The 26,893-nt window shown below is 43.4% G+C and overlaps 1 protein-coding gene across 34 annotated transcripts in view; it reads left to right on the top strand.

The window, feature by feature from the left end:
* Positions 1–26,893, top strand: part of LOC309349470 (uncharacterized protein) — a 113,085-nt gene that overhangs the window by 64,585 nt on the left and 21,607 nt on the right. For 9 of the 34 annotated variants that reach the window (XR_014159918.1, XR_014159919.1, XR_014159920.1 and 6 more), the window contains one exon: positions 110–338. Coding sequence is in view for 7 of the 34 variants with exons in the window: in XM_081875520.1 (XP_081731646.1) it covers positions 6,918–6,957; positions 10,255–10,382; positions 11,703–11,784 (250 nt within the window). In the remaining 27 variants the exon portion in view is untranslated. Of the gene's footprint in view, positions 1–109; positions 339–2,865; positions 3,142–3,296; positions 4,440–5,131; positions 5,192–6,917; positions 6,976–8,315; positions 8,331–10,254; positions 10,383–11,702; positions 11,794–11,903; positions 11,919–12,445; positions 12,583–26,893 lie in introns of those variants that run through there. The other 25 variants (XM_081875520.1, XM_081875519.1, XM_081875525.1 and 22 more) reach the window with 18 other exon arrangements.

The raw sequence follows: 26,893 nt of genomic DNA, 5'->3' as shown, positions 1-26,893 counted from the left end.
AAGTACACGTTTGGAAAAATATGTAATAATGGCTGTGTAGTAATGGCTGCTTTGTACCATAACTGAGGCATAGGAAGTGACAGTGTCTTTGTTTTCTGTGTCTGTCTAGGTAAAAAGGGAGGTCACAGGAGGAGGAGGAGACGACATAAGAAGGACTAAACAAAAGTCCCTCTTCGTCTCTGGCATCCCGATTCCCCACACTGCTTGCCTCTGGAGCACCTGCGAAACAGAACAAAAAAGACACAAACCTTCTCAGAAACACCCAGGATGACTTCCCCACCACCAAGGAGGCTGAAACAATTTGAACAAACCACCTGTCAATAAAACATTGGACATTTTATTTGCCTCTTTGTTTCATTCATTAGGGCATACTGTGGGAAGGAATAGGGAAGGTAACAAAAATAAGAGATGTTGCTCTATTTTAAAACGTGATATTCAGCACAGAGGTCCAGTGGCGCAGTAGGTCTGCAATGCTCCCGAATACTGAATAAACAAGGTTGTATCCTAAGGCCACAGTACACCTACTTGGCAGTAAGCTCCCATTGAACACTGTGGAATGTGACTACTGATTGGACACACATAGGAACAGGTTCTTTAATACTTTAATACCTCAAGGTATGGGCAAACTCACAACTGTCAAAACTTTGCTACACTCCCCCATTTTTTTTTATCAGTAATATAATGCAGGTAATACTTTAAAACTTTAGCACTGCCAATATCATATGGAGCACAGGAGAGGTCACCACAGCAGTTGAGATTGATGTGGGTGGAATCTACACACATAGAACACTGTAAAAATGCCTTTTTTAAAAAGCTTTAAAAAATAACATTGAATTTGCCATAGCTTACTGTCACAATCTAGTGTCACATTTGTATATTGTATTTTACAACACACTTAAAGCGTTTCATTTGCAGCTGTATAGCTGAGTCTGTGAACTGTTGACTGGTAGGGATGAGCTATGGCATAGAGAGGTTCCATTTGTATCCTGCATTGTGAAATGGAGTGATTTCAAGTTATTGAAGGAAGAGGCAACAAGATAGAAAAATGAAATCATAATCTTGGAGAAAGGACACATTGCTAATGAACAGCCAGAACATGGAAATCTCACCAAAAAAGAAAGTTCAGTTTTATTTTCATCATTGTCTTTGGATTTTGTCACTGGTGTATTTTAAGGTGGCGGTGATGGTGGGAAATATAAGCACAAAACCTGGGTGGCACTAGAACAAATGTGCACATATTATTTGGGGGACCAGGACATTTAGAATATGCATCTTGTCCATCAGTCGCTTCAGACATCTTGAAAAGACATGTTTTTACCCAAGCTTTCCCTGACCCATAAGATCAGACGGTCTTCATTTCTCCAAATTCCCCTAAATTCTTGCTTTTATATGCTTCTAGGCCACTGTTTTACTGGTTTTGTGTTGTAATTTTGTTTTAATGACATTGTTTTAATGCTGTAGACATTTTTATTTTTTATTTTTAAAAATGTGGTTTGTAAATGCTTTTAAATATGGGAGACAATTCACATAGTAAGTAAGCCCCCTTAGATAAAGAAATTCACTTTGCTGAGGTTTCTGGAGTTTTGGTGCAATAGGAATTAAAATTGGTAAATATATCTGGTATCTGGCTACACTGTTTTCATAAAACTGTAATTCCAATTTCTTACTATGTTAAAACCTTTTTATCCTGCTTTCTATACAAGATACCCCGAGCATAATATTTTAGCTGAACCCCCACTGCATTGGGATAATACTAGGACAATGTATTAACATATGACTTTTTCTGCTGTTGTGTGTAGCAAAAGCCATTACAAAGCAAGACACACATAAAACAAAATACATTACAATTAAAACTGGGTATTGGGTGAAATAAATATTTGCTCCTCTGAAGAAATTAACTTGTCATTCCCACAAACCTTTCTCTAGGTGCAACTCTAAAGGCAAAACATCAGGAAAGGAGGGGTGGGAAGTCAAGAAGAAATTTTGGGAAAGAAATTGTAAAGGACGAGAAATGTTTTGGAATATTTTTGGAGATTTAATAACAAATGACACAAGGGCAAAACAAGCTACCTTTTCAGAAATGTTAAGGTAACGTGTCCCATAATAAAATATTATGCAGGTACCCCATTGATCTGTCACCTGAGAGGTTTAAATATTTGGACAAGGCTGTTCATAAGTCCTCATAAATTGGGCAAACAAGTAAATAGTTGGGTAAATCTTCAGGCACATATGCCCGCATGGGCAGACTCTCTCTTCAGGTGGAATCTGGCAATCAATGGATCCCCCTTTTTCTAATACTGGCACATAAAAGACAGATAAATTTTACTCCATGGCTTTGCACATAGTTTTTATATAAAATTCGTGCTGTATTCTGTCATCCACAGGATGGCATTTTAAACAAAATCTCAACATTATTTTTACATCACCACCTTAGTGTACAATTCACATAAATTCACCTTAAATAGAAAAATGTGGAGTTTTCCCACCTATAAATGTTTCAGGGATGCCATACTTGAGAGTCTCAGCTACCTTTTGTATTAATATCCTTTCAAAACTCCAAAATACAGGTGGAAAATTCCCTATTTTATGTCAGCCATGAAAATAAGTTGTTTCTTCTTTCTATGATTTTCCTGGCAGCGGACAAAAACATATGGAAGGGGCAATATGAGGATTTCAAACCTTTGTGGGTTTTAATAAAACATTTAGGATTTTTCCTAGAGGTTTTTGTGAAATCTACTGAGTTAATGACTCTTAAGTCGATGAGAGTGCTACTGTAATTTCCCTTATATGGTCAATCATGTGGACAGAATACAGATCTCCATATAAGGGTTCACCCATTGTATTTCATCACAACTGAGTTGACCTGATACATCATCAGCCTTTGTTAGACTTGGTCACTAGTTTCCAGGGGAGGGGTGTGGAAAGCCAAGTGGTGCCACTACAGTTCACAACCTCTGAAAGGCCCATCAAGGCGGGTGGTGCTCCAGTTGCTAAGAGCTCAAAGGGGAAGCACAGTAACAGACATGGCAAAATTCAGACCAATCAGGAGCATGACCCGTTGCCACCGCAGAAAGCCACAAAAGAGACGTCATGGAGGTGGATCTGGAGGAAAAAGGAGACAGCCTGGGAAAACAAAGAGAGGTGAAGACTTTTGTGCATCACTTAAACTAGAGGGGTGCTACAGCTTTGTAACAAATCTGGCAGCCTCCACTCATAAAAATGTGATTTATTTCTGAAGGAGCATTCAGGTTATTAAGCGTACTAAGTATTGATGGTGTTTTCTGTCTCTTTTCCAGGTCACAGGTCCCATGGTCTCAAGAGGCAGAGGAAGAGGAGACACGACTAAATTCCCTCTTCATGGTCTTCTCTGTTCTTGATCTGAAAAGCTGACCTTTCTAAAACTTCCACCAAACATGAAATTGAAGCAAATTTTCCATCAAGAGACCCAGGATGTCTTCCCAGGAATCAAGGAACAGAAAAACATTTGAGCAAGGCCACCTGTCAATAAATGCTAGCATTTAATTCCTGTTTCATGTCTCATTCAACTGTAGAAGGGTGATGGCTTGATGGAAAGATATTTACACAACTTTACACAACTGTTGGTTTTTGACATTCACACTAATAGGTCAACATTCAGTTATCACTTCACGCCCAATAAAAATGTTCATGTTCTCTTGTATGTTCTGCTCATGTAGAAATATATCTACCATATGACAGTATATTGCAACTGAAGCATTAGTGACCATGATGCACCATATATTTTACACTGCAACTTATCTGGGGACTATCTGGACAATAAATAAATAAGTGAATGTGACAAGTATCAGAGGATTTTGGGATGAACTTTCTTTCCTTTTCAGTATTGACTGTTCACTATAAAACAGCACCTTTTCTCCATTGCTTGATTCCCCTAACAGTCTCTAAGGAATATGAACATTCTTTTTGGGTGAATCTCAGAACACTGAGATGTTACTAGGATAACCAACTGCCACTGGCTATTTCCCAACAAAAGGAGAGAGAAACCTTACACTGCAATTTCCATCTCAAAGCCACATTTCTGATCCTTCAAATATATATATATATATATGATGGTTCCATTGCTTTTTATGCAACTAAAATGCCACAATAGGAGGCAGCCACTGACAAATCAGCAAAATGAGTTTTGTTCTCGGATTTTGCAGTAGTTGTGAATCAGCAGCTTCATCCAGACAACTGCAAGAGCAAGGGTACAGTCACTTAGAGCTGACCTGATATTTTGCTACTTGAAGCAAAGGTAAAGTTGGCGCCTCGCCCTGTTCCATGTACAAAATCCAACCACATTCGAATTGTACTTTGACCCTGGGGAGCAGGTCAGCATTCTCCATGGCTCCCGAAGGTGGGTTATGTGGCTATATGGCCACATGGCTGTGTCGTAACAACATAAGAATCGGCTGAATCAGGTCAGAAGTTCTGCCTTATGTTCTTATAGCAGTCGGCCAGATCTTGTTTGTTGGGAAAGGAGGGACTTGGGGACATTTTGGGTGGGACAGGTGTATGCCCCTGCCTCCACAGCCACTTAGAGCCCCCAGATATTCTTTTGAAGGTATTTTCTATCTACCCTCCTGTTCTCCAGTATTTTCTTTTGGAGCCAATTTGAAATCAGCAGAAGCGTATTTTCTTACATGGGGGATTTTCTCATATTAGCCTCTTTATTTTCTTCACAAGTTCATCTCTTTCCTGCTCATTTGTTTCTGACTAATATTCCTGCCTTCCTGCCTTATTCTGTTCAGCTCTTCATGCATGGAGTAACTCTCTCTACCCATATATATATATATATATATATATATATATATATACACACACACACATCAAAATATGCACAAATAATACTTTGCACAAATAAATGTCTTTCGGGTCTTACCTTTCAAAAATTTGCATTGCAATAATTCGCAAACGCCCACCTCCCAACAAATTATAAAACATACCATTCCTCTTGTAAATCAAACCAGCCAATTGGTCCATTTCTGTTAACTTGAAGACATTTCCATAGCCTTTCTCATCCAGCTGGAACCAGAGACTCTTTCCACTTCTTGAGCCCAAACTACTCTGGCTGCGATCAGCAAGATCTTAACCAAAGGCTCTTGTTCTTCAGATACTTCTGCCTTGATTCAGTTGAAAATAATCAACATAGTAACTCTCACTTTAATTGTGCGTGAGTACTTTTATTCCTTCTATAAATTTGTAGTACAGTGTCAGTTCAGGCCATCTGAATTAAATTACAGGCACTAATTTGGTTACATACTTTAAAACTTTTGCAACTGTCTTCTCCAACTGTTAACAATGCAAGTTATGTTCTGTGACACCATTTTAATTACTGAAATGAAGTGCAGATGGCCTGGGCTTCAGTAGTGGCTGGTAGGTGGTGTACAAGTCTGGAGGAACCAGAAGCTCCAGTCACCACCAGGACACCAGCTCCATCATCGATTATTAGTGGTTACAATAAGGGTTGGAGGAGAAATTTGATTTGTATCACATGTAAAGGTAAATTTACCCAAATCACAGTTTCTGGAACAATCTGAGAACAGAAACACAGCCATCCTTCCAAAATGGCACTTCTCTGAATTTTTCAATGCACTTCTCAAACGATGCATACAGATATACATTTGATGGAGTAAAGTGAGCATAAAAATGGATTGGCGAAAATTATGTGCAAAAATACATTATATTAGGGAAAACTGTATACAGAAAGGTATATATTAGGAGCATCTCACACTAAAATGCTGATGGAGTCCAGACTCTAGAAACAATGGAGGAAAGCTTTCATGTATCCAACAGAGGACAAAAAGAACACTATTGAGATACATACAGTCTGGAGACTATTGAGATACATACAGTCTATGGACTTGGTGACATCAACATGGGTAATAGTAGACCAAATGTGCAAATGATTAACTGGGCATTCTAATTAAAAAGTGATGCTAGAAGGATCAGATTAGGTAAGGAAACCAAGTGAGGCATGTGGCATTCATTGAGAGGCTTCAGTGTCACAAACAACAAGGAAAATTAAGGCTGGCCACTAGCATACATGTATGTAAATCCAGGTTGAGAGGTATCGTGGCCCTTCAGATGTGAACATGAACTCCCATAAGGCCCAGTCAGCATAGCCAGTGGTTGGTGCTGATGGGAGGTGGAGTCCAACTACGTCTGGAGAACCAGAAGTTCCCCATGCCTAATGTAAAGAAATGATCAAGCTGCAGATTTGTATATGTCAAAAAGGAACATCTGCGCTCATTTCTGAAGTCAGGATTTGTTTCTGCTCTAAAATTATCTGGGTACATTTTATTTACACAAGTCTATGGCAAGTTTTGAACTCAGAGTGCTTTGTGCTTTTCAAAAGCTCTGGGTTATTTTCAAACAGACAGTTTGTACAGATTAAAATGAATTTATCAGCCCAATAAATTATGAATAAATCACCGCTCCCTCGCAATAACCAACAATACCAGCTTGTCATCTCTTGGTATAAATGAAAAAAAAATCCAGAATATTGAAGGCAGAGGGAGAAAAGGAACGTTTTGTTTTTTAAAAAATGCTTAACAATAAAAAGTAGAAAACTGTGTCCTGTTTTTGAAAGGATATCCCTTGTGCTGACAGTCTTCAATGGCTTGATCTTGCTGGTGTCAAGTCAAGAGAGAGGCAGACAGGCCAAAGAAAACTCTGCCGAGATTGTATTTTAAGCAGGTCACCAAGTTTTTTGATTAAAAGAAAAGCTGTGAAACTAATCCAGATGAGATACCGAATCTTTTGTTTATGTTCCACAAAGATAAAACTAAAATCTAACTCTCAGCAATAAGAAAAAGCCAGGAAGGTGAAAACTTCTTTATATTTTTTTAAAAAAGTTTTTTTGTGACAGCTCCCCCCCCTTTTTTTCTTTTTGACAGTTGCCTGTGGAAAGCTGACGGAAGTGATCCTAACCTTGAGGTAAACTCCCTGGGCAGGGTAGGATTGCTTTTAAAGCCTCTTGTCCTGTTGGGGCACCATGCTGCTAGTGAGGTAATAACCATGCGCCCATGGGAGGTCTGGACTCTGCTTGCCTAAGGAGGAACATGAAATGGTACTGGAGGGCCTGGGGGGAAGGTTAAGCCAGAATTCTGGGCTCTCTCAGGGTTCAACCCGACACCTGATAGTGGTGGAACATTTTGCTACTAAAATAAGTGGTATTAGTAAAAACTGGGTTCAAAGGAAGTCCCAGACAACTGCTGTGCCCTTCCCATAGGAGACACAGCCCCTAGGGGCCGTGGAGGCTTCGGCCCCCATAATAAAATATTTGAGGGGGTCAGGCCCATGCAAAGTTGATGGGCATTCCCATTCAAATGGTGTGTGTGTGCATTGTGTCATGCGATCGATTATGCAGGGCTGGTCTTACCTGGACCCCCCTGAAATATTTTATTCAATATTGCACCTGTGCTCCTTACTCTCTATTCTCACTGGCGAAATAAATAATCACATCCTGACCAGCTCTACAGCCAGTTATAACACACCTTGAAAGGTATATAATGGCATCTTCCCTATTGACTTCGGGGCATCTCTTAAAGACTTTTATGCCCCTAGGCCTATGCAGCTGCTTTAAGTTAATGCTTAGCCAATCATTTTAGTGATTATTATGTATTGTTCTTACGATGTTGCATGTCTTACATTATATCTTGCTGTGTACTGCCTTACTGTTTTATATGAATTAGTGGTATAGACACATTTTTTAAAAATAAGCAAGCAAGCAAATTCCTTGGCCCAGGAAGTGTGCAGGGTTAGCTGTTGACATTTTCTGAGGCAAAGGACAAGATGGTGTCCCCTCCTCTCCCATGTACAGAAGTCAGTTCAACAGGTAGTTGACTCTTAGGGCTTGTCCGCACCAGAACAAAATGTGGACCCCCCTCCCCAGTCCAATGATGTCTAGGACCTTTCCTAGTTTATATGTGTGGTTTTCCAAATTTGAAATTTCCAACCATGGGGGGGGGGGGGCACATTTAAATGGGAGTAAGTCCAGGGTAATGCTCAGATGGGATGGGGCCTCATGTGGGCCTGACTACGTGAATGGGGAAACAGGCCACAATCACACATTTGTGCCAAGCCATGGTTTGTCTTAGTGTGATGTATAAGCCAGGCCAAAGTTTCTGTAACATGAGTGGCGGTCCCCAAAAGCTGCTTTACATTTTCTTAGATTTCTAATGATCATTGCAGGACCAAATTCACCGATCAGTTTAGAGATAATGCCAAACACAGCTAGGAAAAATTCTCTGCGCAATTGGCTTCAGATGAACTCCAAACAGGAGGACTGCAAGCAAGCAGTCTTGTGGGTAACACTCTGTCTACCAGGAAACTATAATTTTATGAGAGGAAGCAGTTTCCTTTTGGCTTAGCATCAAATGACTTGTTCCATTCAAGATGCTAATGATGCTGCTTCCAAGGAAGAGTGTCGCCCGCCTGCCCTCCACCACAACACACCCATTCCTAAAAATTCCAGTACTAAGGACACTTCAATTGATCTAAGATACGTAAGCCACACATACGGCACACAAAGGGCAAATCTAAGACTTCTGTGGGACCTCGTGCAAGCAAGAAGGAGGAGCTTCCCAGTGTAGACATCTAGGCTGCTAGAAACCTGTGGCACCTATCACCTGGAAGGCTGGGCAGGCTCTTGCCTCCTTTGGTTTGGAGTTACGTGAGGGCGGTGTGTGTGTGTGTGTACAGAGGCTAATATGGTGGTGTGGCTGATTGTTTGCTGCCTGGCAAGTTGCCAGTGGGAAGTGATGTCTGTGTCTGTGGGTGGTCCGCCTAAGCAGAGCATTCAGCTTGGGGAAGAGCTGCGAAAGGTACAAAGGAGCTTATGGGAGCTCCCCTGGATCCTCACTTGTCAGTGCAATTGACAAGATGAGAGATAAGGAGACTGTGAGCCCAGTAGGAGCATACTTAAGGAGCGTATCTCCCTAAAAGCACCTCTGAATAAACATCTCTGCAAGTCTCCCTCTGCTTTATGTTAAATGATATGCTGATTGCTTCTTTATACTTGCCAACCGTTATGGAAAAATATTTGGCAGGGCACCTGAGATTGGAATTATGTGTAAGATTTTCTAGCATTCACATTGGCCTAGTTCTCTGGTAAGGTCAGGCGGCATGCTTGGAGCACACCACACACACAGTCACACTGTACATAGCAAACGTGTGAGGGGGCAATGAGAACAACCCTAATTCAGACAGCACCACTTGTTTTTCTCTTCAACCTCCATAGATTGGAGGGTGATTGAAGGTGTGTTCACACATTACTCTGAACACAAGCACAAACTGTCTCTTCACAGGTAGAAGTGTTTGTGTGGAAAAGTGTACACTTGTTGATTTGTACAGCTCAGCTACTACCTACAGAGACTGTACCCTGATTGAATGCTACATGTGAGTTACTGTATGAGTGTACAGATCTACAACTTGTTTACACAGATGCCTTGATTGTACTCTCATGGAATGTAACATGTGAACACCCTTTATGTGAAGCACGGAGCCTCCTGTAGGCACCTTTTTGAATCTTTTTCAAGAGAGATTTTACCTGGGAATGGCCACTTTCCACCACTCTTATTTTATAGCCCTGTTCAAGCATGAAACCCCCTTGCAGTTTCACTTGTGTGCAGGAGAGACTGAGAGTGCATTCTCTGGCCCCTCCCTTTCTATTGGATCCACCTGGTCCCACCTTCCACCTCCTTACATCTCAATACAACTTAGATTGTGCTGGATACTGAAATGGCTTTTACTCTTGGGTGAATAAACTTTAGGGATTTCGAAGCCATTGTGTACTGATTCGTTTCCACAGCCTTGCCTGCCAAGTTAAAAAAAAAATAAAAATGAACAGAACTACGAGGAAAGAGTGTTGTTGAATTGCAATTATTAGGTTATGGTGGTTCGGGCTGGTTAGCACCTTCATAAAAAGAAGCTATGGGCAATTAAACAATTGCAAGACACAGCTGCAACACACGACTTTTAAAAAGGAGAGAGCGCTGCCTCAGATTCAGGAAGTCAGGCAGGCAGCTCAGAGAACTAAAGCCTAAATAGTAAAACATATATTGCCTATACAGATTATGTACAAAAACATTACAGAGATATCCATGATGTACAAACTCTGATAAGAAAATCAGCCTAGAAAAAGGTTGCACAAAACGAAAATGAAAATGCATGGAGAAGATTTATTGCTCTTTTGCAAATGGGTAGCTGATCACTTTCCCATTTTTTTTGTAGGATTTCATTAGATGCCAAATGTCCTGTGCAACCTCAGCAATTGACTTCAAATGCCATATGAAGCTTGGGGATCTATCTATGAAACTGCATGCGCCGATGTGCATCAGTGTTCACCCTGCTCTTTCCCGGTACAGTACAGAACAAGTACTTCTTGCTCAGGAAGAATTTGTGTAGCACATTCTCTCTTGAACAAGATTATGATGCTATTACCCTGTTTATAAGCAGAGTTGATAGCTAGCAAATTAAGATACTTGAATCATCAGTAGGAAAGCTACAGTATTGGGCAGCTATGTAATCAAATGCGCATATTCACTGTGATCCAACTGAGGCCATATGGATAGCTATAAGGATTCACTGTGTGCAGTGACGTAGCGTGGGTTGTCAGCACCCGGGGCAAGGCAAGTAATTTGCGCCCCCTAACCCGTGGATTTGCGCCCCCTAACCCGTGGATTTGCCCTAACCCCAGATGTTGCGCCCGGTGCGGCCGGCCCCCCCTGCACCCCCCACGCTACGCCACTGACTGTGTGCAGAATTCCTGATTCCAGAAAGGCTTGTCCAGCAACCACAGCATGGGTGTGCACAACAGGCAGATTACTGGCAATAACACAAACCATATATTCAGAGGTAGGAGGGTAGAATGTGGGGAGAGAAGATTGGATTAAAATTATTTTCCTCCACCCAAACAATGGATTTATGTTTCCAATAACCTGCCTTGCACTGCTAGACATCACTGCTGCTCAGGCATATGATTGTAGTAGGACCATTATCCATCTTTCTGTTAAATAAAGTAGGCCCAAATTCCAGTAACTTCAAGTAATAAATGGCTACAGTGATTCTACATGTCTTATCTGGCCAGCTAAGTGGTGAACAGATGATCATGAGACAGTAAGACTAGAAATTATGACTTTTTAGTTCAATCAATAAAATATTCACTTTGACAGAGACCTATTTTGATTTAATAAATGATTGCTGTGAGGCTATATAAACTAGATATTTTGATGATGATGATGATACAGGGGGAATGTGACATAGTGTGTGGAGAACACTAGATTGGAATGCTCCATACACAGTTCGGCAAGGCTTTCAAAAGAGATTTATTTAAATTAAAAATTAAATTCTGTTGGCATGCCTTCAGATATTAGACAACATTTGAATGTACTTGGCTTCCATGTCAGTGCACTATACTAGGCGGTCTTATTCTGCATATTCTATTCTGCACATTAAAACCAAGACAGATATTGTTAAAAAGTATTTCAGCAGTTGTTCTTAATAGAAGTTCTTCCAGTCATTTTAGAAAGCAGCACACAGAAAGAGAAAGTTGTCATTCTTATTTTTCCTATTATTATTATTATTATTATTATTATTACCATTATCTTTGCAATCCATGAGTGAAGATTAAGCAGCGAGAGGACTGACCCTGATCTTCACTGTATGTTCGTTGCTTAAAGGACATTGGCAGGAAATGGTCAGCCTGAGGACACAATGAAAGGAAACAAACGCAGCAGAAAAAGTTTCACTGATAACATGTGATCGGAGCTGGTGAGCAGCTTCAGCCGGTCATCCAGCTATTCAGGCCAAAGTCTCAAAAGCACAGTGCTGACTCCAACAAGAATGTGTCAGAAAAGCATGTGCAGGGCTGGTGAATGACACCTGACACACGGCAGGTGGGCGGGGAGGGAGGAAAAATGCTTTTTGCAAATTACCATATTGTGCAATGCACTTCTTGTTTAATCAGTCAACGTCCATTTGAGAATGCTTCTTTTGGAATGAATTGAAAGGTGGCCGTGTGTCAACAGTAATAATATATGCTCTGTGAAAGATGGAATCATAGATATAGTGGGTGCTCAGCAAAAACAACCATTCATTCCATCTTTTTGTATCTTAGCAGTTGAAAATACACTATGCTAGGAATCAGCTGCTTGCTTGAAGATATCCATACAGACTTTTCACCCTGTATAGGGTGTCAAGTTCTTGTAAGGCTTGCTGAGCCAATCGGAAGAGGTATTAGAATAGAACAAGTAATATTCTCTGTAGCATGCTCAACCTGGGTCCTTTTCTACAGTAGAGGCCTCACAAAGAGAGCGGGGAGGGGGAGAGAGAGAAAGGAAGAGAGCGCACGATTGTATAGGGACTTCCAGACTAAGCATGAGGAAACTAAGTGGCTTTCTGGATGTTCTTTGACTTCCATCAGGCCCAGCCAGCAGCCAATGGTCAGAGATGATGAAAATTAAAGTTCAAAAACATCGGAAAGGCCACACCCCTGATGTCCGACTTGTGGTTCAACAGACAGAATTGCGCCACCACCTATGACCTACTCGCTTGAGAAATGTAAGTCCCATATTTCTACTGGTGGTATTTTCTTAGCATAAGCAGAAGAGGCCAACATTAGTTTAAAGTATTTATACCCCTCTCTTTAGCTGAAGAGACCCCTACAAACATCAGTCATGGTCTAAGAGTGCATAAAAGACTCACACTAGATCCCAGGGAAAGCACTGAAAAGCATTTGTGACTTGTATAATTACTATACAGTCATTCCTCGGGTTGCGAATGTGATCCGTGAAGGAGGCAGCCTGAAGCAGCCTGAAGCGCTGCGTCTGCACACATGCATGATGCGATTTGGTGCTTCTGCATATGCACTTTATGTCATTTTGTGTTTCTGCACATGCACAAGCGCCGAAACCCGGAAGTAACCTGTTCCAGTACTTCTGGGTTTGGCGCAGTCTGCAACCTGAAAATGCACAACCCGTAGCGTTCATAACCCGAGGTATGATTGTATAAAGAGCCATGTCAGGATATATGTACACAAATCAGGGAGCCAAAATATAAAGACTTTAAACAATGGGAACCAAAGAAGCTAAACGGCAGCACGAATCTTCAAAGTTTTCATAACAGATATAAGGGGTATGGAAAGGGACCTGTATTACAATTTTTACCTGGCACAGATGTGAAATCACTACATATTATTCTTTTGAAGAGCTCTAACTTTTTCTGTTGTTTTTTTCCCCACCTTTCAAAATGCTGCCAGGGATAACATGCTTTCTAGTTAATACGTAATAAAAAGTACATTGCCTTTCATCTAATCATCCAGGAAAAACAGGATTTGGGTCAGTTAATTTCAAACAGGCTTCGGTGGCCTTTCCAGCTGGCAATGGCACCAGTATCAAAACGCCTGGCAGAGCTATCAGTCTTCAGATGTGATGGTACGATCAAATTATGAAGGAATGAGAGACAATACAGAGGAGAAGTCAATACTTTATTGCATCCTTGTCATGGTTTGAAAGCTGGATTCGCACCGAAATGATTTCCGTATCTTGATCACAGATTCTGGCACTGTTCTTTTTGACTGCCAAACACTCAGGACTCCTCTGTCCTAAAATGTTGGAATCACGGAAGGCTGAGCTTCCCTTTCAAATATAACTTAATGGGGCTTAGCCATTGAAATATACTCAGAGTCGCAAAGTGATTTCATGCTCTTTATTCAGCTCATAGTGGTGAGGAGGAATGAATGAATGTCCCCTCAAAGTATCTGCTTTATATACATTATTTACACAGTGGGCTGCACATGATTGGCTAATTCCAGGATTCTACTGTAGGCCAATCAGGTTGTGGATTCACTTCTATCTGGAGCATGATTGGGTGGTTCCTGCTAACCAATCATACTGCTGCATTGTTCTAGGACCAATCAGACTGCTGCATTCTGAATCCTATTGTTCTAGGACCAATCAGACTGCTGCCTTTTGGAGCCTATTGTTCTAGGACCAATCAGACTGCTGCAGTTTGGATCCTATTCAACTCAGTACATAACACCCCTCCCCTCTAAGTTCCAGTCCTGCCCGGAAGGTCGCATTCATAGTCCTCAAGGTACGCCGGTGGCCTACGTGTGCGTTGCGGCCTGGGGTGTTCCCTGGTCCGGGGTTCAGGTTCTGGCTCGTGTTCCAAGGATGGGGCTGTTTGGTCTGGCGCAACCGGCTCGCTCAGTCGTGGTTCTGGTTCCGGTGTCCTTTCGGCCTCGCGGGTCCTCTCTGTATTTACTGATTCTGCCTCTCCTGCTTGCCCCTGCTGCTCTATGGGCCTCACTGCCCCACTGTTCCCTTGGGACTCCTCTGACCTGTCCTCCTCCTCCTGGTTTTCTCCCGGGAATCATCGCCGTATCTGGTCGCAGTGGCGGCGCCAGCATTGCCCCCCATCTGTTAGCACCTCGTACGACACGGGGCCCGTGACCCTGGTGACTGTGGCAGGTACCCATGCAGGGCCTGCCCCAAAATTCTTTGCGTACACTGGGTCCTGGGCCTCGAAGGTCCGGGGGTTCCTGCCTTCCCCCACCACTACCTCATCCTGAGCTCTATCGGGGTGAAGGCGGTCCAATCTGATTGCAAGGCGCCGACCCATTAGTAGTTCAGCGGGGCTCCGGCCAGTCGTTGAGCTGGGGGTGCTGTGCTGTGCTAGAAGGAATGTGGCAAGGCGGTACTCCCAATCCCCTTGCGTCATGCGGCGAAGGGTGTCCTTGGTGGTCCGCACCATGCGTTCTGCTTGGCCATTGGTGGCAGGGTGGAATGGCGCCGAACGGATGTGGCGGATGGCGTTCTGCACTGTGAAGGTTTGAAATTCTCCTGATGTAAATGCAGTCCCGTTGTCTGAGACGAGAGTGTCAGGGAGCCCGTGGGTTGCAAACAGCCTGCGTAGTACCCGGATGGCTGCGGACGTAGAAGTGGACGGTACCAGTGCGACTTCCAGCCATTTGGTGTAGGAGTCCACCACTATGAAGAATGTTTTCCCCTGAAAGGGGCCAGCGAAGTCCACATGCAGGCGTGACCATGGTGCTCGGGCGGACTCCCAGGACTGGACTGGGGCCCTTGGGGGATCTGGGCGGGATTCCTGGCAGGCCTGGCAGTGTTTGACCCAGGCCTCTATCTCTCCGTCGATCCCCGGCCACCACACATAACTCCTGGCAAGGGCCTTCATTCTTACTACCCCTGGGTGTGTCTCGTGTAGGGCTGTGAGGACCCTTTTGCGGAGGGGCTGGGGAACAACAACCCTGCTTCCCCATAACAGGCACCCCTTGTGGGCTGACAGTTCATGTTTGCGGGTTGTGTAGCCGGCGAATTCTGGCCCGGGGCTGCGGCTGGGCCATCCCCTCCACACCCAGTCCAGGACCCGGGAGATGACCCTATCTTTCTTGGAATGGTGTGCAACTTCTTGTGCCTGAATGGGGCGGTCAGAAAGCAGCTCCAGGCTCATAACCTCTTGTGCAGGTGCTGGGTCGGGGCCTGTTTCCGGTAGTGGTAGCCTGCTGAGGGCGTCTGCATGGCCCATCGCCTTTCCAGGGCGGTGAATCAGTGCATACTGGTAGCTGGCAAGGAAAATTGACCACCTGAGGACGCGAGGAGACAGCACTTGGGGGGTCTGCTTTTCGGGGGCAAACAAGCCAAGCAACGGCTTGTGGTCAGTCACCACGGTGAAGGGCCGCCCGTACAAGAAATCATGGAATTTTTTTACTCCCTTCACGATTGCCAGACCCTCCTTGTCGATTTGCGAGTAGTTCCGCTCGGTTTCGTTGAGTGTCTGGGAAAAGTATGCTACCGGTACCTCTCTTCCATCCGGGAGTTGGTGTCCCAGGACAGCGCCGATGCCATAGGGCGAGGCGTCGCATGCTAGCACCACCGGCAGCCTCTCGTCGAAGTGTGCCAAGACCGAGTTTGAGACAAGCAAGTCCTTGACTGCCTGGAATGCGGCCTCCTGGCGCTGGCCCCACACCCAAGGGGCCCGCTTGTCCAGGAGTCTGTGTAGGGGCTCCGCTACCGCCGCCTTGTGGGGAAGGAAGGAATGGTAAAAGTTCAATAATCCCAAGAAGGCCTGAAGTTCAGTCTTGTTCTTGGGCGCTGGGGCATCACAAATGGCCCGTACCTTGTCCCCAGTCGGGTGAACCCCTTCTGCATCCACCATAAATCCCAGAAAGTCCACTTGAGGCACTCCTAGTAGACATTTTTCCCGCTTCACCTTGAGACCCGCCATCTGGAAACGGTGCAGAACAGTGCGGAGGCGGTCCTCAAACTCCTCTGGTGTGGGCCCGGCAATCAACACATCATCAAAGAAGGGGGTGACACCAGGAATCCCTTTAAGGAGAGAGTCCATTAGATTCTGGAATATGCCTGGTGCCACGCTGACCCCGAATTGCAGCCGCTTTACCCTGAACGCTCCTCTGTGCGTCACAATCGTCTGTGCCTCTGCTGTGGCCTCATCTACTGGCAGCTGTTGATATGCTTGGGCCAAGTCCAGCTTGCCAAAAATTTTCGACCCAGCCAGGGTGGCAAGGACATGGCTGACCACTGACACTGGGTATGCATGGGCCATGAGGGCCTTGTTTATGGTACATTTGTAGTCTGCGCAGATGCGGACCGAACCATTAGGCTTGACGGGTGTGACGATTGGGGTTTCCCAGGGGGCATTAGGCACCGGCTCCAGCACTCCTTGCTCCACGAGTCGGTCCAATTCCTCGTCTATACGGGGTTTCAGGGCGAATGGGACCCGGCGGGCCTTGAGCCTGACTGGTCGTACTGCGGGGTCAAGCTGTAGAGCAGTGGGGGGGCCCGTATACTGTCCCAATTTCCCATCGAAAACCCCCGGAAACTCCTTGCATATGGCGTCCACGTCCACTTGTAAGCTCATGTGGTTCACCCCGGTGATGGCTAGTCCCAGTGGTCCAAACCATGCCAACCCCAGTAAGCTAATGTAGGGGCCCTTGACCACAAGCAAGTCCAGTTGCCGCGTCCGCCCTCGGTATTGCACCCTGAAGGTCCCCACCCCCATTGTGGGGACCTTACGTTTCTGGAAGTCCCGGAGGGTGAATGGGGCCGGCCTGAGTTTGGGACCCCCAGTAGGACACAGTTTCCTTAAGGTCCTTGCCGAGATTATGGATAGAGTTGAACCCGTGTCAAGCTCCATGCGGCATGGGGCCCCCTCTATCTGTACCTCTACATAAATTTTCTCTACGTTGGGGTGGGGCAACTGGTATACCTGGAAGTCTGTGAGCTCCGTCGAGTTGCCTTGGTGCGTTGGGCCCCGGGACCTGGGGCTCTTGGATTGGTCATCTGATGCCTGGCTTCGGGTGGGCCGAGCCCGACACACCCGGGCGATGTGTCCCAATTTTCTGCACTGCCTGCACTCTGCGTTGCGGAAACGGCAGGTCCTCCTCTCGTGACTTTCTCCACAGCTTGCGCAGTTCCCTCCTTCTCGTCGAGGCAGCTGTGGTATGTGGGCTGCTTGAGTGCGCTGCTGTACTCGGTGCACCTCCTCCCTGTCGGATCCCGAGTCGTTGGTGAGGTCTTCGTGGTGGACCCTCGGTTGGGACGGCTGGCTCAGCCGTGCCTCTTGCGTCGACCTCTCAGCAGCTTCCGTTGCCAGGGCCTCCTCCAGAGCGACCTGGAACGTTAGGTTCTTCTTAGCGTAGAGGCGTCGTTGCAGCTTCTCATCCTTCAGGCCACCGACGAGGCGGTCACGAAGCATGTTCTCCAGCTCTGAGAAGTTGCAGAACCGGGCAGCTTGGCGGAGAGAGGTCACAAACCCAGTTATGGTTTCCCCAGGGGCTTGCCGCTTTGCGTAGAAGGCATTTCGACGAGCCACCACTGAGGGCTGTGGCGAAAAGTGCCCCTTCAGCTGTTCCATTATTGTTTTGTATGGAACAGTAGCGACGTCTTCAGGCGCAAGGAGAGCCCGGGCGATTTCAAATGTCTCCTCTCCGCAGACGCTGAAGAATATTGCCCTCTTCTTGGCGTCTTCTTCATCGGTGACCCCTTTGGCTTCTAGGAGGAAGGTGAAACGGGAGGCGTACGCTTCCCAGTCTCCAGATGCTGGGTTGAATGGCGAGAAGCTGCTGTCAGTTGCCATTCTGAGTTCCTTGTGTCCCGGAGCTGAAGCCTGGATACACGGTGCAAGGCAGCGGTGCGGCAGGTGGCGGTGCTGCGGTGCTGTGTGTGGCAGTCAGCTCAGCGGGATCCCACCTTCGTCGCCAGTGAAATATACTCAGAGTCGCAAAGTGATTTCATGCTCTTTATTCAGCTCATAGTGGTGAGGAGGAATGAATGAATGTCCCCTCAAAGTATCTGCTTTATATACATTATTTACACAATGGGCTGCACATGATTGGCTAATTCCAGGATTCTACTGTAGGCCAATCAGGTTGTGGATTCACTTCTATCTGGAGCATGATTGGGTGGTTCCTGCTAACCAATCATACTGCTGCATTGTTCTAGGACCAATCAGACTGCTGCATTCTGAATCCTATTGTTCTAGGACCAATCAGACTGCTGCCTTTTGGAGCCTATTGTTCTAGGACCAATCAGACTGCTGCAGTTTGGATCCTATTCAACTCAGTACATAACAGCCATCATCCTACATTGGGGGTACTAAAAAGCAGTGGGCAGTAGCTAGGAGCCTCCCAAATTAAAGTAATGAATCTGGTCACTGCATTAGTGGATCTAAAATCTACCTTTCCCTATGTGGTTGTGGCTGGTGTGTGTGTGTTTATTTGAAAGAACCCTGCATTTGCAAAACGCCACCTAAATATATTATGAGTAAAGTGTTTTGCGAAATTTTGGCAAGGTCTGAAGCGTTAAAAGGGAAATCTGGCTTTGGAATTGTGTAGCACAGGGATAGATAATGTGATGCCCTGCAGAGGCTGTTTGGCTCCAACTCCCATCAGCCCCAGTCAGCATGGCCAGCAGCTAGGAATGCTGAGAGCTGGAGTCTACCAACATCTGCAACACAGCTACCTTTGGCTTTAGCAAAGAAAAAGAAGGAAACAACACAAAAAGCAACGGAAATACTTCATTTTGGCTGTCAGACTTCGCAAGGAGGAGCGGATTTCCAAAACTGAGTCGACATTGGCGTTATAAAATTGGAGATGAAGCTCAAAGTTTATGTTCTAAGTATGATAACTCTCAACATATCGAATGCCAGTTGCTTCTGCTTGGAGGCCAGCATGGGAGACTATAGCCGTATAAGGGCACCTCACATCTCCTGGCAACCACGTTGTTAAGGACAGATTACTTTTGTACAGTATGAAATTATGAAAGGAGAAAGAGTGAGAAAGCATATTTTTAAAAGGCAATTATAAATGAACAGAGGGCAGCGCTGTCATGTTGTACTTTCCTTGTGTACATTGCTTTTTTAGGCTGGGGAGTGCTTCTGACATTACAAAGTGAAATAACAAATTCCCTCTTTTATTGTTTATTGAAAAGAGTCTTGCCTTTCTTTCCCCCTCTGGAACAAAACTCCCATGTTCCTTCAGACACTAACAAGGACACCATGGGCGTAGCTAGGATTTTTGTTATGGGGGGCAGAGCCTCAGTTAGCTATGTATTTTTATTGATTTTTATTGATTTAGGGGGGCAGCTGCCCCTCTCTGCCCCCCTCGCGGCTATACCCATGAAGGACACTGCATTGACCCACTTGTGGATGGGCTCTAGCTCAGTGGCAGAGCATCAATTTGCATGCTAGAAGGTCCTAGGGAAGAGAGGGTGCCCTGCACCACCTTTATATTTTAAAGAAGAACCATAGTTCAGTGGTAGGGTATTGGCTTTGCATGCAGAAGGTCCCAGGAGGTTCGATTCCTACTATATCCAGGTAGGACTGGGAATATCCCCATCCTGAATCCTGAAGATACGGTGCCAGTCCATGTGGACAATACTGAACTAGATTCACCAGTGGGCCTGACTCAGTTTAATGCAGTTTCCTATGTTCCCATGTTTCCTCTCAAAAGGATTTCTAGGAGACACTCAACTGTGTTGAAAGATGGGCTTAGTCATCTAGGACATGTTTCATAGGCCTCTAAACAGTCCATCTGTGTTTGTTGGGTGGGCAAGCTGCCTCTTCATGTTGAGGCAAACTCCTTGGCTTTCAACCCAGTATTCCCATTTACTCCGAAACCTACAAGTTACAACTGAGCAACTGGCTACTTTTCGATGAAGAATGAAGGGAAAGAGCTTCCAGGCCGAGTGTGACTTCGCCAGCCCAGCTTCCTTCTGGAATATTCGTTTTCCGTAAGGAATGAAGTGCCGTGGCACTGAAATTCACTCTTTCCCCCCCCCCGTTGTAATTTTGGCTTTTTAAAAATAATGCAGAAAATAAAATACATTTCAAGGGAGTTAACCTTTGGTCCTCACCCTTTTCCTGCCAAGTCGACCAACCATTGGTAGTTTAGTTGGACTGACTTATGAAGACGAAGAAGAAGAAGAAGAAGAAGAAGAAGAAGAAGAAGAAGAAGAGGAGGAGTTTGGATTTGATATCCCGCCTTTCACTCCCTTTAAGGAATCTCAAAGCAGCTAACATTCTCCTTTTCCCTTCCTCCCCCACAACAAACACTCTGTGAGGTGAGTGGGGCTGAGAGACTTCAATGAAGTGTGACTGGCCCAAGGTCACCCAGCAGCTGCATGTGGAGGAGCGGAGACGCGAACCCGGTTCCCCAGATTATGAGACTACCGCTCTTAACCACTACACCACACTGGTTCTCTTATGTGGAAAAAGAATGAAAAAGCTTTGAATTCCAAGCTTTGAGACACTCAAACACTGATTTATCAGTACTTCATGTACTGGATGAAGCCATACTGGACAAGGTGAATGAGGAAATAAGTAGTGATGGGTGAACTCCCTTTCTTACAGTATTGACTTTGTCAGTATGAGCTTTTTTAGAACATGTTGTGTGTGTGCACCTTTTCATCTTGCCGTCTTGCCTCTCTTCCCAAAACAACCATATCCAGGAACAAAAACCACATCGAACATTTGTATGAAATAGACAGAAGTGACTCAAATAGAGTAGACAATTGCCAAAGAAAAGGCTTTAGTTGGGTGGTCTGGACATGTCAATAACAGCAATCAGGAAACGTTCCACTGAGAAGAATATTAAAGAAATTCTGCAAGCGCACTTACTGCCATTGTAGTTCATGTTTCATTTCACAACAATCAGTGAGATTATCGGTGAGGTTAAGGGGTTTAAACTTTTGCACATATTCCTACAAAGCAGCTGGCTTTGGGTGCCGATTGGCTGCATGCCAGTTGCGCATGCGCAGAATTGCATTCTGCTTTCTTTGCTGACGAGGAAACCTTGTAATTAAAAACATTCGCAGCATTGTTACAAATGAGTGCTAGAAATAGTTATGAGCATACTTCACTTGCACTGCAATTGAATATACCCACGCACCAGGAATAAGTCCTATTGAATTTAACAGGACTCCTGATTAATAGGTAGGATTGCAGAGTTAATACTTAAATTAGATGTTCATCTTATAAGACCCAGAGTCTTATAAGTTTAAGCTACAAGTTCAATGAACAATACGTTGGATCCAGTGCAGACCATTTGTAAGTGGATTCCCACGTAAGTGGGAAGGCAGTTTTTGCTGATTTTCCTTCCTGAGATCTCCTCCTGCCCCTCCCATGCTATTCCACAGAATTCACCAGCTAGAGCAGAGGGCTGCAGAGAGAAATGGCATCAGAAACTCCCACCTCCACCTGCCCATCCTTCCATGAGTAGATCTTTGGTCCATCAGTAGATCTAGCCCAAGCACGTTTGATATAAAAACTTCTAGTATGATAGACAATCCATGGAGGTCAAAATGCATTGCATTTCTTTCTCTTCTCAAATTGCCTGTTTTCTGGTTTTACATCTGAAATTCAAACAAGATTTTCCTTTAATTTTTAAAATTATAGCCACTGACTCAGATCTTATGGGTATGAGATCTTACTCAGCCCTCAGTGGAATAGAAGCAGACATTGACTTTATAGCTTTTTATGAATGTTTAAAATCCCGTTGTCTTCCATACAAATCCCCCAAAACTAGTCAATTTCAAAGAAAGAGGAAGAGACATCATCTTCCTATGAGCAAAGGTTCGGATCAGAGGACTTCCTTTTAATTTCTGACTATTGTCCTCATATTTCATTCCTTTTTGTCATGAAAACAACAACTTCCTAGATCCTTCTTTAGACAGAAAGGAAACATGTTGGAAACATTATTAATGTGACCTAACATAAACTCCTTATTTAAACAGAAAATCCAAATAAGATTTTACCATAGGGGAGAATTTTCTGATTTAATGTGTTTTTACAAGCACTTGAGAGGAAGAAAAAATAAAAATGATCAAGTAAACAAGATAAAAAGGCTGAGCTTTGGGACATTATTTAAAGGCAGCAAGCAATGTAGAAGAAATGTTTGGAAAAATTATCAGAATTATGTTTTCTTTCTTTACTGGGGGGAGGGGGAATGCAGGGAAAATGAAAATGAAAAAGCACAACCCAGTAAAATGTACAGCCAAAATGAAGAATAGTTTAGGACTTGAAAGGAAAAGAAAATGAGATACAAAAATATATAACTATGTTCCATATGGTAAAATTAGGGTAGCATATGTAGTACCGTACTACTACAGCCTCCCTTCACTCAAAACGGATGCTATCTCAAACAGTTTACAGTAAATAGGCCAGTTATAGGTTAGGGCTAATTTGAACCAGAATCCCCAAAATTATCTGTGTTATGGAGAAGTTAAACAAACGGCATATATATTCATGTATGTATGTATTAAAAGCCGTGACTACTGTAGATTCTGCTTAACAGTTTTCCATCACCTCCCAGGATTCTCCTGCCCCATATCTTATTTTTATTGTCAAAGTACAGGTCAGTCAAAATATAGTTAAATATAATTAAATAAAAAAGGGGAGGAGATAATGTATACTGTAAATAGTCATTCTCATGATTTGTGAATCATAGCTAATTCATTCATATATGAATATATATATAAGCACTTGGCTGTTAATGAAACTTGTGGAATAGATTTATTTATATTATAGAATGTGATCCTGTTGAGATGGCCATTCTATAATGTTTATGGATTACTTCTGCAAATATAATATAATCATATACACAAGAAGTGTACTATATGATGGAGGGATTTTTTTTAGAAGTGCCAATCCCAAAGAGTCCATAGGAGATGCTGTCTCATGCATGTTGGCAAGATGACAAGCCACACATGTGTGGAAATGACTAATTAGCAAAGGGACATGGGAATCTGATATTGCCCCCATGGGTAGAGACATGTCATGGAAAGGCCTGGGTGTTCTTAATTACAGAGGAAATAGCGCCACCCGCCTGCCCCAGCGGTCAAGGGTCATGAAAAAATGAAGAGAGTTCCTCAGGTACACCTTTATTTCACACATTGGTGGCAGTCCCGACAAATGGGATTTAAACAGGCAGCAGTAAATGGGATTCAAACAGACTTCATTGAAGGGACACAGCATATATCAGGGGTCAGCAAACTTTTTCAGCAGGGGGCCAGTCCACTGTCCCTCAGACCTTGTGGGGGCCTCAACTATATTTTTTGGGGGAAAATAATGAACGAATTCCTATGCCCCACAAATAACCCAGAGATGCATTTTAAATAAAATGACACATTCTGCTCATGTGAAAACACACTGATTCCTAGACCGTCCATGGGCCAGATTTAGAAGGCGATTGGGCCGGATCCGGCCCCCAGGCCTTAGTTTGCCTACCCATGGCATATATGCATGGGCGTATGAGCATGAGCACATTGTTCTCACACTGACACTGATTCACAAAGCTTGACATTAATAAGAACACTGCAGTGAAAACTGCTTATTCAAGTATGTTATCCTTGCTATCTCTATTCATTGAAGCTGAGTCCAGATTAAGACCCCAGTCCTGTACTTTACTTAGCTGGGAACAACACCGTTAAACTAAACAAAATTTGAATAGGATCGCACTGTCAGTCCGTTGAACTTGGTTCCCATTGAAATGAGTGGGACAAGCTATTCATGCCTTAAGTCCCATTGGTTTCAGTATAAACTAGTTTCCACTAAGAGGCTGCAGGCCTAACCCTACTTACGTGTAACCTAGCCACAATGGCTATGTTCTGCCTCTACTGTCAGAGGCAACTTGCCTCTGAATAGCAGTTGCTGGGAACCACAGGAAGAGGGAATGCTATTGCAGTCAGGTTCTGCTTGTGATAGTTATGTGAACAGTGTGGGGGGCTAGACGAAACCTATTCTATTTTTTTACCATTCCAATCACTTCTGGAGCAGATCTGGAAAACATTGGGGATTGAGGGTGTGTGTGTGTGTGTGTGTGTGTGTGTGTGTGTGTGCTTGAAGTGAGAAAGCCTTCCACTCAAAGAGCCACTGCTCTTGTTGTGCTTTCTTTATCCAAGGTCAGACAACCTGCTTGGAAACTTGAGCTTCCCCGCATTTATCTGACTCCTGCACATGTCAGCTTTATTTACATGTGTTATGGTTATAGCTGCCAAGCAGTGTAATTTTAATCATCCTTTACACTTGACAGAGAGCAGAAACATTATTCAAATATTCAGATAGAATATCATTTCATATAAATAAATGGCCTACAGATTCAGAAGGAATATATAGCTAACATATCCTAGAATGTAACAAAACAAAAAAAAGCTGTATGTTTATATTGAATTCTTGATCTTGATCTCTGGCTTTAGCCATTGCTTTTGGGGGAAAACCACCATAATATTACCTATCAAAAGTTTCAGTGCAATGTGATGTTACAGAAAACGCAACTATATTGGCCACCTTCAGGCCACGGGAAAAGTGAAATGCTATTTATTTGACCTTTCCTTTAACAAAACAGAAAGAGTCAAACTATGTGATCAATATAATTCTTTCTCTTCAAGCTTCTCTCTCCTGCAATATTATTTAATAGTGTATTCATTTCATGCTTATATTTCCCCCACTAGGGTAAAAATTAGGAGTAAGTCTGAACTACACACCATTTTCAGGGAACATTTTATTCAGAGTTAACAAACTGTCATTGCTGTTTTAGTTTTTGTTGTGATCATTTCTTTGTCGTCATCGTCTTCATCTTCTTATGCCTCACCCTTCCTCTCATGAGAGACCAGGATGACTAATCATGAAAATGCAGCTTTAAAAATGAAAGTGGAAAATGCCGTCCCCACTTTTTTGGATAATTTTTATTATGGCTGTAGAAACAGACCTGTTCCTTTAAAGGTATACTGGTGTTTCAAGTTCTTTTAAACTTGAAATTTCATTTGCTGTTAAATTTCATTTGCTGTTGGTGAAGCTATCTCACAGTCAGATATGATTGGTTGGCATAGTGACGTCTCCTAGATCGGTCCAAAAGCCTTGAATAGTTCAGACCACCCTTATGACTAATCCAATAAGGATTGTCCTCATTCGTAGTTGTCCGTTTGCCCTCAGAGATGTGCCTAAACGGCAAGTGTTGGGGAAACAATGGCACTAAATAGGCTCAAAAAAGTTTGTTATTGAGGCAATATGGGAAATTGTCAGTTATCTTTTCTCCCTGACATAAAAAGTATCCTAAATAGATTCAGAAGGGTAGAGTACTGACATAAATTTGTAATTAAATACCAGAGTCTATATTCAGAAAAAACAAAAAATAGAGTTCTGAAAGTAGCATAATGTTAACAACACTTACATAAATATATGTTTGATCTAAACTGCATTACTTTTTTCTTAAGTAGCAGTCTGAAACAGCAGCAAACATTTCAATCCACCTGCCACTGTGAGGTTAACAGTGTATTTGGATTTACTAACAGGAAGAGCAGCTTTTCATTTTCTGGATCAAAACCAAATTTTGCATTTCAGCAAAAAAGATTTTCCCCATGAGAAATGAAGAACTAATATCACATATATTACAATCACTTTCAAGGATACCTATCCTCCATTACAGTGCTGCAGAGAAGCACAAACACATGTAAGTCTCTCAGAATAAAACAGGAATAGAAATCCACCACATTGCTCTTTATAATCTCACAGAAATGAACATCCCTGCTTGCTTCTACAATAAGTAAAGCATACAAGATTACTGAGATGCATCACAGCGTAAAGGGTGTTATATTTTATTTCAGTGGGTTGGAGTTGTGCCTGCCCAAATGTCTGCCATGGGGCTTTCATAGGCAGCTCTATGTGTGGAACTGTGAGCCAACAATATGTGTAGAATTACACAAAGCAGAGCTTGAATTGAGCATTGAATTTAGAGTCCCCCAGCAGCATTTTCCTCCCCAACCCCATCATCGTGTTGGCACATAATCTACCATGAATCAGGACAGTACAATCTGAGTCTATTCAGATAGGGCATAAGAACCAGGATAGAGCAGGAACCAACAAAGTTGGTAGGAATTGATTGGATCAACAAAACATATAACACAGATTCAACTCTTTATGCCCCCCCCCCACTCATGAAACACACAATATATTCAACCACAGAAACATAAAATAACATCCAGCTAATAACTTTCCCTATAGTAGATTTAAACAGGAGTGTCTACAATAACTTCCAGAAGTATTTCTCAGCAAAATTATTTTATTCAAAGGCTAGGCACAAATTCAGGAAGAAAGAAGTAGGCACTTCTGTTCGTAGAAAATAATATTCAGCAAACACCCAGCTGAGAACATCCAGCCAGTTGAAACTATTCCTTATGAAAATGTGTTTTTTTACCCAGTGATGTCATAATCCTATGTGAGTGGGCCTGTGCATCATAGAAACAACTAATACGTGAGGGGGAGGCCTACAGCAAATGGGTGAATGTGTGCAAAATCAGGGTAATTTTTGTAAAGAAATGAAAGAAGGCTTTTATAATGA

Source organism: Podarcis erhardii, assembly GCF_964252035.2.
Source record: "Podarcis erhardii genome assembly, chromosome: 9".
NCBI lineage: Eukaryota > Metazoa > Chordata > Lepidosauria > Squamata > Lacertidae > Podarcis > Podarcis erhardii.
This window is presented reverse-complemented; position numbering and strand designations above follow the sequence as displayed.